The following is an 11,639-nucleotide window of genomic DNA, read 5'->3' as shown; positions in this document are numbered from 1 at the left end:
ATCAAATACAACGCACGTGTTGTCATTACTCTTGAGTCGGAATTGATGAGGAATTATCAGGAAATAAACGCGCGAGATATAACGAACAGCAGAGAGATGTCAATGTTCGTGGATGAAGATGAAAAGCACAAGACGCTGACGATACGGCGATGGACCGTCGTCGGATCACGGCGCGAAACCTGAAAAACGGCGACACAAACCCAGGACCCACGGATCTAAGTCGGGCAAACCGGATCGTCCCGGTGTAACAAATCAAACTCACGCTCACTCACCCACTGATAATTTGCGGTAAAAAAACACAAGTTAGCTATGAAATAACAAAAATATTATCGTAAAACAAAACAACAATATAGATTGATATCATGGGACCTTCTTTGCCCATACCAAAACATGATAATAGGTGTTCCCCTTTATTCTGGCAACAAAACAGGTGTTAAGATGTTAAAACACCAAACTGAAACCTTTTACAAGGAATCATGTCTGCATTAACAACAATGCTTGTGGTTAGAATGCAAACAAAAACATACTCTGATAATATATATGGCATTGTCCTTGAAACTGATTGGTCCACACCAGAGACAGCTTTCTTTTGAGCCTCGTCTCAAACGGTGTTAGACCAGAGGACGCCAAAAGGCCTTTTAATATACAGTTTCAGTTTGGTGTTTTAACATCTTAACACCTAATACTACATTAAAAGCTTTCGTGACTGCAAGAATTACTCTTTGGTTCTTTCGGTAAAGTCACATAGAAATAAATTATTTTTCGATTTAAAGCTTTCGTGACTGCAGGGATTCATCTTCTTAGTTCTTTCGGTAAAGTCACGTAGAAGGGAAGTAATAAAATAATAAAAATAAAACATAATAAAATAATTCTCACGACGTTTCGGCCACAACGCAAGCAGCCGTCTTCAGGTGGAGAACAGGTCTGTCACGTAGACAGAGTCTGAATGGCACGCTCCAGGCTTGGAGCGACTAATCGCATATCTGCATTTCCCATAAATATGCTAAATTCCTCTTGATATGCAAATTATTTTGTCAAGACGCTCTACGCCCCTCCATCCCAGCTTAAATAGTCGCTCCAAGCCTGGAGCGTGCCATTCAGACTCTGTCTACGTGACAGACCTGTTCTCCACCTGAAGACGGCTGCTTGCGTTGTGGCCGAAACGTCGTGAGAATTATTTTATTATGTTTTATTTTTATTATTTTATTACTTCCCTTTTACGTGACTTTACCGAAAGAACCAGGAAAATAAATTATTATTATCTTAACACCTGTTTTGTTGCCATAAAAAAACGGAAAAACCTATTATCATTATAATATAGATTTAAAAAGTAAACGCGATTAAAAAAAAGTATGGTTGTAAAGACATTTGCTAAAAAAAAAATGTGTATAATATAATACAAATTAATATATTAAATAATCTCCCCCGCCCCCCCCGGCGAATCGTGCACACTCAGAGCCTCTTGACCAATTGACCAATTGGCGCACGCTCACACCCCCACCCCCCAGAGCGCGCCTCCTCTCATTGGCTGAGCGAGGCTTAGTGGGCGTGTCCCGCCCCACCCCCCCCACCCACCAACTCAGAGCCGAGGCCACGCGCGGGGCGGTGAGTTTGCCGCTCGCTACCTTGCCTCTCTCTCTTATCACATTTTAACTCCCTCTCCTCAGACAACATCTCATCGTTCATTGTTTAGAATCCCTTTTAAAGAGCGTCTTCAATATTTGTGCCCTCCCTCTCCACATCTCCTATCCATCGCCCACCCCACCCCCCCCCGATAACGCGGTTGTTTGAGACCCGCTTCGCCCCCCCCTCCCTGTCGCGGTCTGAGGCCTTTCATTCGCCGGGCCCGACCTCTCTCTTCCCTCCCCGAACCAACCGACCCACCCAGCCCCCACCTCTTGCCTGGCGCCTCGGCCGGGCTACGAGGCGACGGAGGCGGTAGAGCCGCTATCCGAGACGCGGTCGAGGGTTTGCGGGCCCGATTCCCCGGGGGTAGTTGCGGCGGATGGACGCTTTTGGGCCCCCGGGAAAATAAAATCCCTTGCACCTTTAAACCAACTTTCCTCTGTTTGCCGACCGACGTTTTGATGATTTTATTTGTTGATTTTATTTGTACTCGCACGAAAAAAAACCCTGTTTGTTGGGACCAGTTGCTGTTGGTGAATAAGCTGTGGAGTTCGGCGCGTTACACACGCGGACGCGCACGGACACACGTGGGCACAAAGAGACGAGACGTTTGTGAAGGCAATGTTTTATAAACTGTTTGAGGTGATGTGGTGTGTGATGTACACGTGCGTGCACGTTTCGGCGTAAAGATCTCCCGCGGCGGCCTGCAGACTGCGGGCCAGCACATTATATACAGTGTACTGTGCACTCGTACGTACCAGTGAGGTGAAGCATAGTCGAATAACCCCCACGACCAGCAGATGTTTGACAAAACGACTACATGTACACACAGACAAAGATCCCTCCTATAGATTTTCACAGACTGCTGGGACAAGTGCTGTTAGCGAGCACCTATGAAGGCCGGCACGGCACACGAGGGAGTAGGTGGGCCAGCACCACGTCCGACCGCCTTTGTCTCCCGCGTGACGATATTTACACACCGCACACTCATTTGAGGCTGAGTCGACCTAGGGGAGGCTCAGGACCGGTTCAGATAATCGTCACTGGTTTTGGCCGTGAGTGGGAATCGAACTCCGGTCACCGGGTTCGTAGCGCAGCGTGCTCACCGCTACACTACCGCACCCCTCACACACAGACATGCATACAACCGAAGATATTGCATGTCTCGTGTTATAGATGATTGGAGCAAGTGCTGTTAGCGAACACCTATTAAAGACGGAACGCTCAATCGCCTTTGTTTCGGTTGGTGATGTTTTCACGCAAGCGTCAGATATTTGTTTAAGGCCGAGTAGACCTAGGAGAGATCCATGGGAGGTTCAGATACCGAGTTCCACTGATGTATTCCAAGCCTGGGAATCGAACTCTATGGGCCCTTCTGAAGCACTGCCACCACCAATCCCCATCCATGTAGCAATACCCGCCATTCGCCACTAGGTGACGGTGACGGCGGCCGTGCCAGGCCAGGTGCACTTTATTGCCACGTGAGGTGTCGAAAGCTCGCTGGCAGGAGGTCACGGGACAGACCCAGGTGCGCCATGGGTGAGCTGACAGAGATTACTTCTATAAATGTGTTTGGGTCCCACCAATGCTGGATTATCCTAAGTAGCAAAAGAAGCATATGCTACAGGCCCTCACTTTCAAGGGCCCCGCGCTAAATGCTTTCAAGATTTAAATTCCGGTTCAGTGATTCTGCACTTGCTCTATTACCATAGTACTATACTACCTTAAACTTTTATGAACGAGTGGGTGTTTAAGGTTAGCGATTTGTCGTATTATCTGGCTATATAGCAAATGAAAAAATACAGTTACTTTACTATGCAAGTAAAAATGTGTGTTTTAATATTTGTGCTTTTAAAATATAGGGCCCCTTTATAACATACTACAGGCCCCGCACTAGCATAATCCGGCACTGGTCCTCACCATACGAATATGGAGTTTACAAAGTTGACTGGGCTCTAAACGAGCCAGCTCGAACACCTTTGGCAATTAGTTTATTTATTTAGGCATTGTGCCCACGTGCGGAGTTAAAAGCACGACCTGTTGTTGAATTTGAACAAAAAGCAGATGGATTTGGGTCATGCGTGTTGCTAGCAGACGCGGGGGGGGGGGGGGGTTAATGCTGGTGGTATGAGAGAAGAAACATGTAGTGGAAGAGCGAACTAAGCAGAGATGGATCGATGAACGGCGTGGTGGTGGTGGAATGTACAGTATTGTGAGTGACCGGTCGTATATGATGTACAATATGTAAACTTTTTGGTCCAGGGTTTAAAGAAGAAGAGATGGGGCATTTAAGTCTGAATTGGACCGTGCTGGATTGCTGCAGATGAAGCAGACATTTCCAGTCCAGTTATCTCAAACATCTTTATGGAAATAATATAATACCCCATTTATGTGTTGTTATGGAAAATGTTTAACGTGAAATATAGCGGTTAGCCATTGTGATGTTTAAAAAAACACATTTAAAATGTAGTTTGTGTATGCGGTTTTACAGCTGTCGTAAAAAGAATATTGGCATTTGCGCTAAGTGGGGGTCTGTGCCTATTAAAATCCGCTGACAGTTTAACTGCATCGTAAATGGACAGTATCAACCTCAAGATATGTGTGCAGAGTTTGAAGTCAGCTCGCCATCAGCATGTGCATTGTGTAGTTTGGTCCTGTACTTGCACGACGATCCTCTTTGTGTGGGGCAGAAAGTAAAGGGCTGTACTGACAGCAGTACAAGCACACAAGTAAAAACAATCAAATTTGTCAAGAGCACTGCCTTGCAACACAATGTTATACCGCATTCTCTACACCACTGGTTCCCCAACCTGTGGCTCGCGGACCCTTGGTGGTCTGCGAGGCTACTCTAGGGGGTCAACGGAATAGAAACAGAATAACATCCTCGCCAAGGAAATGTACAATTTCAAATAACTACGAGTAGCGTGTGATGGTCCGCAAAATGTTTGGATGTTGAAAAGGAGTTCGGGACATTCGAAAAGGTTGGGAACCGCTGCTCTAGATTATAAGATGCTCTTTTACCTCACCCCCTGTATGTTAAAGCAAGAGTTGGTGGTTTCCCATACAATCCGGTAGGTGTTTACATATGACCGGATTTGCATAACTTTATTGACACCGGGCATTAGTTAGTGGTGCATTTTACTTTCCGGAGCATCTTATAATCCAGAGAATACGACAGTAGCCTGGCTTCAGACTGTGGCCCTTCTCCCGGCAGAGAGAGGGGGAGAGGTCAGAGACCGTGGTATTTTAACCATTTAGTTGGATTTGGACTTTCCAGTGTGATACTGAAACAAACCAGTGTGCCATTAATATACACTGGGTGTCAAACGTGATCTCGTAAAAATAAGATGGAAATATGCAATCTAATTTAAATTGACGGTAAAATTACATAACCCTACTGCAAAACTGTCCCTTCGGAAGTGCGATGCAGATGCAGAATCCATTATTTGATGAAAGGAGCCATTTCATATCATGGGCTCCTCTAAATGGGAGATACAATTAAGCTGTGTCCATCGTGGCTGGTGTGCAAGACTGGTTATAATTTTGTCTCATCTTGGCATTCCACTGAGCTCGATATGATAGTGTGGTTACAAGCTACTGATGACCAAGTGAATCCCCGGGTGCTCCTGTTTGAGAGCAGCTGCCACAAGAAAACTGCATCGACTGGGGAAACAGTGTCCGTTATGCTGGCGGAGCAGCTGATATTGACTGCGGTTAAACGCCGATTGCCGGGGTAACGCGGCGTTTGAACGTAGGCTTGTCGCTGCGTGTTATCAATTACAACTCCGGGACAACTGGTCGCATTGCCGGATCTGCAGCAGAATGCTTCCCAGCATTTTGTCATCACTCTAAAGTCATCAAAAGCAACAGGCTATAACTGTATTTTGTAATATGTAAGCCGGGGTAACTTAATGGAGTCCGTTTGTTCCACCAGAATACACGTGATGCATTGGGTAGGCTTCAGTGATATCCGCCCAATGGTTTGCACCTCGCTGCTTTCACAGTTTGGTGAGGCATTGATCTTCCATTTATGGAGGAAATATCTACATCTTCCGTGCTTTGAACACAGTCGGGAGCAGTTCGCACTGTCACTGTATGCAGTAGTGGACGGTTTGAACTCACGCCAGGGATTGTATGCCTTGTATGGTGCTCCCGTAGCAGTACCCAAGGGTTGTTTTGGCTCCATCTAAGTGTGTGATTTATTATCGGGTTATGTCCCTTGTGGCATCTTGATCTTGACCATCAGTTTGATCATTATTGTCTTCTTCCTGCTGCTGCTGCTGTGTGATAAGGTGTTCAGCTGCAATCGTGCCGGGGGAGGACGGACGCGCAAAGACGAGACCTCATGGGGCCACAGACCCTCGGGCAGCGGCGGTGGCGGCTTCGAGGAGCGTGACGCCGGCAGCTGCACGACGATTGGTGGCGCTGCGCGAGCCACTGCGAGACTCCGCGCACTATGGCCGGCCTGCAGCTGGTCACGCCGGGGCCCTCGGCGGGGCCCCTGCTGGGCCTGCCCTGGCAGCAGGACACGGTCCACGACAACATATTCACCCCGAGGAAGTACCAGGTGATGCCTTGAGGCTAGCGGCGTAATTTAAGGGGGATAGGTCTTGGGCTTGCGAGGGAAGAGGCCGCAAGACCGTGGCATGGCCTAGGGCTAATGAGACCAAGTATGGGGGCGATGATGCAACTGGGGGCCCAAAGTGTCTCGGGGCAGTCCGCAGAAGAGCCCTTCTCGAATGGATCCCAGGGGGGCAGCACAGCAACTACCAGCAAAGTCGCACCACTAATTTCTGAACCTCCCCCGTGTTGTGTTGACACTCGTCGGGAAGTCAGAGGCCAAGCGGAGAGAGAGAGAGCGGCACCGCATATTTATTTGAACGATCGTCCTGCCGTTTCTTTCGGGCGCATGACAGGTGGAGTTACTGGAGGCCGCTCTTGAGCGCAACACGGTCGTGTGCCTCAACACGGGCTCGGGGAAGACCTTCATCGCCGTGCTGCTCATCAAGGAGCTCGCTCACGCCACCAGGGGCGAGGATGGCTCGCAAGCCAAGCGCACCGTCTTCCTCGTCAGCACGGGTAGGAGGGGGGCGGATGTCACATGAGTAGCGATGAAGGGTAATTAGTAAACACTATGGAAGGGTAAGCATCTTGGAAATTCAGAATAGGATGCCACAGGTTGAAGGCGGGGATCATATATGTTGGAGCATGGTTACAGTACTGCCCAGCAGCCTACAGACACCTGCGTTGTGCACTCTCCAGACTCGAATCCGCTTAGCTTCCGAGAGCCGATGAGGTTCCGGCAGACTCTTCAGTAATTAGGTTATAGGCAAATGATCATATCATTCATGAGTTGAAAAGAAGTTGTTCTTGGGCACCTAATTTGGTGCATGTATTGTCAGCTTAATTTTTCTGAAATCGAACGAGGACCCATGTTGTTAACAGAGAGAAGGTCCTTGCCTGTAATATTGGCAGTTCGCCAGCATTGATTCAAGCAAGCCTGGCTCTGCTGATGAGACGCTGGGTGTCAAAGCTGGTCTACAGTTGCTTGCCTTGAATCAATGCTGCTGAATTATGCCCCTAAAATGTGGAGAGATGGATATGTGAGGAGACCTATTTGTGGCTTTTTTATATCGACGGATCGGCGATCATTTCATCTGATGAATGGAGAGTGACTATTAGCGATCAGTTCTGAGTGCTTTAGCCATTCGGTTGCTTCGTCGGAGTGTTGGGGAAACTTCTGATTCAACCTGCTGTCAAATACACATTTGGGGCAGCGCGAAGTTACGTGGGTCCGTGGGTTGATGGTGCGGCGTTTTCGTGCCTGCCGTGCGCCGCTGGTCTTCAGAAGCGTGCATGGCGGAGCAGGCGGCGGCCATCCGCACGCACTCGGACCTGACCGTGGGGGAGTGCACAAGCCGCGACTGCCTGGACGCCTGGGATGACTCGAGGTGGCGCAAGGAGCTTGCGCTGCACCAGGTTTGTTGTCATCATCGTCGTCGTCCAAATCATCATCATTAGCCACTATCTATTTGACCGTAACTTGACCATGCTGATGAAAAGCGGTTTGTTTAATGTCGGTGAGCATGAATGTACGGCACAACGGTGGGTTTTGCTGCATTGCTCTCTGGTAGCAGCCACGGTCTCCTACGACGACCTGATGCACTTGGAGGTCACCCAATCCGAGCACTATTTAGGTTCAAGCCTGCTTTGTGTCCAAGTCGTAATGAAGTTTGCCGCATGCATTCCACGTGATTTCTTCATGGGCCAATCAGCGCAATTGAACAATAAATGGCGGGGAGAATTTAGATCAAAGACTAAACTTGAGCGATTAAATTTCTCTTGATTCATTGCCCGCGATGCATCGTTTTACCGAGTCGAGTAGTCCGTGACCGCGCGACGTTGGCGCCGCCCTCTTCCACCGCAGGTTCTGGTGATGACGTGCACCGTGTTTCTGGAGGCCCTCCACTGCCAGTTGGTGCCGTTTTCCCGCATCAACTTGCTGGTGATCGACGAGTGCCACCATGCCCTCACCGAGCATCCCTACAGGCACATCATGCAGGTGCGGACACTGTCATCATAACCATTATCATCATCATCACCACCATTGTCATCGTTGTTGTCTCTGTCATCATCATCAGCCGTGATCAGTCCACTGCTAAATTTACATAGCAGTTTCCTGAGTGGCGATGTTTACATACCGCACCAGGTACCTATTTAAAGGCTGAGTCAACTTAGAGGAGGCCCAGGACCGGTTCAGATAACTGTCACTGGTGTTGGCCATGAGCGGGAATCAAACTCGTGTCGCCTGGTTTTTAGTGCAGCTCGCTAACCGCTACACTACTGCTCCACAGTAGCAGTCTCACTTACACAGACACTCGTCGCTTGCTTACAAACCTCCCAACCTCCACCGTGAGTTTTTCCCCATTTACGCTGCCGACCATGACGATGCTCCCTTCCCTCCCTCACTCCCTCACTCCCTCGCTCCCTCCTTCCCTCCCTATCGCCGCCGCCGACAGCTCTACTGTGCGCAGCCTGAGTCGGAGCGGCCTCGCATCCTGGGCCTGACGGCCGCCATCTTGGACGGCGAGTGCCGCCCCGGTAGCCTCCAGCGCCGCATCCAGCAGCTGGAGCAGACCCTGCAGAGCAGCGCCGAGACAGCCACCGACCTCGTGGTGCTCGACCGGTGAGTGCCACCGTCGCCATGACCGCCTGCGAGCGAACCTCGCCCACTGTGGCTCCGAGGGTCCCTGCGCTGAGTATCGCACCATCCCTCAACCCTCTACTGCTGCTACCCATGCTTGTCGTTCCTCCATGTGCTTACTATTGTGCCACATGTACTGATTAGTGATTAGCATGGTTGGCTACGTATGGTGCGAAAGAAGTTCCACATACATACTGCCCTCCCCCCACCCTCCTTCCACCCTCTCCCCACCATGGTTGTCCTGCTTACTGCCCTGCCCCCCTTTGATAAATTAACGTACTAGGGCAAGTCCCTAAAAGGGACGCAACTTTATGGAAAAATTTCATTTAGATTGGTTGAACTTTATAAATGCTAATTCGGGACCCCATGTTACAGACGGACAGACGGACAAACAGACAAGCAGCAAGCGTTAAAAATACTTTCAAAGTTGCAGTCAAGCATGCCGCCTTTGCTACACGGGGGGTTGTAACGTGTGGTTGCCGGCGCCCGCCCGTCCTAGGTACTCATCGCAGCCCCACGAGGTGGTGCTGGAGTGTGAGGAGTACGCGGACGCCATCGGGCTCTACGCAGACCTGCGCCGCCAGCTGGAGGACGCCATCGCCTTCGTCACAGACTGCGCCACCAGCGAACAAGGCGAGCGGGACCCCCGGGCGCTACCGCTGCAGGTGGGGGTCGTTGGGCGCCACTCCGATGGGGGAGGGGGGTGGGGGATGGGGGGGGGGGGGCTGGCGGCGAGCTGTGGAGGCGTGCCGTGGAATTTTGTCCCCGGTGCCAGCGTGCGTGAGATGGTTGCGATCGGACGTCGAGCTGTTGCGTGGTACAGGTGACCCCCAACTTACGACGGCTCGAATTGCGACCGCCCCGCTTTTACGACCTTTCTTACACTAACGACTGCTATTGATCCCCGATGTGTAACATTGCGCCTATGGTAAATAAGGGCTTGACTTACGTCGTAGGTGCGGGGGTCACCTGTAGTTGGCGACAAACCCAGCGTGTGACCTCCCTTCCATGCGCACAGATCCTGTCGGAGTGCCACACGGTGCTCACGCTGCTGGGACCCTGGTGCGCCGACAAGGCCGCTGGCCTCATGGTGCGCGAGCTGCAACGGCAGGCGCGGCACGACACCTCCTCCATCACCGCCGTCTCGCCCGACGGCTCCGCGCTGGAGGCCTTGCCGTGCCTCGGCGACGGCAGCCCGCCCGCGCCGCCCGCACAGGGTGCGCAGCAACAGCTGCGGCGCCGCCTCATCCTGCTGGCCGACACGCAGCTGCGCCGGCTGCACGCCATGTGCGAGGGCCGTCTGCCCGCCGCCGCCGGCGGGGCGGGCTCCCTGCCGGCGCCGCTAGGACCACCGTACGTCACACTGAAGGTGGTGCGGCTCCTGGAGGTGCTGCGCGAGTACCGGCCGCTGGAGAGGCCGCAGGCCGTCGGGGTACGAGGTTCACGGCCGCGTTCAGTGTTGTTGTTGTTGTTGGGGAAATTTGCGACGGTAATGATGGCCAACCCTCCCGCTTCTCGCCACTCCCGCTCTGCCACACCTCTGTCCACTCTCTTAGTCAGCGATGACAAAGTGAACTCTGGACGAAAATCGTGGAGGGCGACGATGGCTACGACTGTCACCCACCAGAGACCACGGCACGACTGACCGTGACGAGATTAACCAAGTCTAAATGTAGACGCAGACTCAGATAATTTAGCAACGTTATGAGAGGTTGCAAACATGGGAGTTGACTATATATACATATTTATAGATTTATTTAATTCACTGGCCTGTTAATCATGAGGAGGGGATATGTTTGCCACTCGCACCAATATTTAATATTTATCGACTAAAGGTTCGACTGCTTCGACTGCTTCATCAACTTGACTTAGAGAAAGACCAGACTAATGACTAAAAGTCCACAGGTGGTCATCGATTCCCAGAGCTGGAGCTCGTGGAGTGCAGTCACCGCTGGTTGTAAATTTATCCGAGGTCTGCATCTGCTTCTTGGTCCCACGCAGGCCCAGGGCTACTGCTACCAGAGTGACGAGTGGTACAACAACCGCGGGCAGGCCACCTATGTGTCGTGGAGCGACTCGTCGGAGGATGAGGAGGAGGAGGAAGAAGAGGAGGAGGAGGAAGTGGGGCGGCCGGACGAGGACACCGGCGGTGCTGACGAGCGGGACGCCGGCAACTCCAACTTCCCATCGCCGTTCACTAACATCCTGTGTGGCATCGTGTTCGTGGAGCGGCGCTACATGGCGGTGGTGCTCAACCGGTGAGCTGCGACGTGTGGTTCAGCAACGTGTCGAGTCAGGAGACTGAGCTCAGTCGGTCACTCTTTCATCGAGCTGTTTGATCGTATGACTCGGCAGGTAACGCGAAAATATTTAGACCAAACAGTCGCGCCTCCTCTCCCACGTGTGCCACTGGAGGTGACCAACGGTGCTTGCGGACGTCATTATCATCAGCCGCATCACACTGGGCATGGGTTGCCGGGAGGTTTCCTGCTTTGGAGGGAGGCGGGTTGTCATTGTGGCCGTCATGATTTTCGATCCCGGGCGCAGGCTGATCAAGGAGGCGGGCAAGCAGGACCCCGAGCTGGCGTACATCAGCAGTAACTTCATCACGGGGCACGGCATCGGCAAGAACCAGCCGCGCAGCCGGCACAACGAGGCCGAGTTCCGCAAGCAGGAGGAGGTGAGCGCTGCTGGGTGAGCGCCTCGCTCGGCGCAGCACCCGTGCCCTTTCGGCCGCATGACGGCACCTCATCGTGATCATCCCACTGCCGGGTGAAAGCCTCCCCAAACCAATTCCGTCTCACGGTCC

At 51.7% G+C, this 11,639-nt stretch overlaps 1 protein-coding gene across 1 annotated transcript in view; it reads left to right on the top strand.

The window, feature by feature from the left end:
• The first annotated feature begins 1,574 nt into the window (after positions 1-1,574).
• Positions 1,575-11,639, top strand: part of DICER1 (dicer 1, ribonuclease III) — a 35,458-nt gene continuing 25,393 nt past the window's right edge. The window contains 10 exon segments of the mRNA XM_061568628.1: positions 1,575-1,605; positions 5,919-6,193; positions 6,543-6,705; positions 7,475-7,605; positions 8,054-8,188; positions 8,646-8,812; positions 9,330-9,495; positions 9,849-10,262; positions 10,832-11,088; positions 11,378-11,510. Of these exon segments, the coding sequence (XP_061424612.1) occupies positions 6,083-6,193; positions 6,543-6,705; positions 7,475-7,605; positions 8,054-8,188; positions 8,646-8,812; positions 9,330-9,495; positions 9,849-10,262; positions 10,832-11,088; positions 11,378-11,510 (1,677 nt within the window). The 5' untranslated portion in view covers positions 1,575-1,605; positions 5,919-6,082.

This window comes from Lethenteron reissneri, chromosome 41 (assembly GCF_015708825.2).
Source record: "Lethenteron reissneri isolate LAM-NWPU_2019-01 chromosome 41, ASM1570882v1, whole genome shotgun sequence".
Taxonomy (NCBI): domain Eukaryota; kingdom Metazoa; phylum Chordata; class Hyperoartia; order Petromyzontiformes; family Petromyzontidae; genus Lethenteron; species Lethenteron reissneri.
The sequence above is the reverse complement of the archived record's forward strand: the minus strand, read 5'-3'. Positions and strand labels throughout refer to the sequence as shown.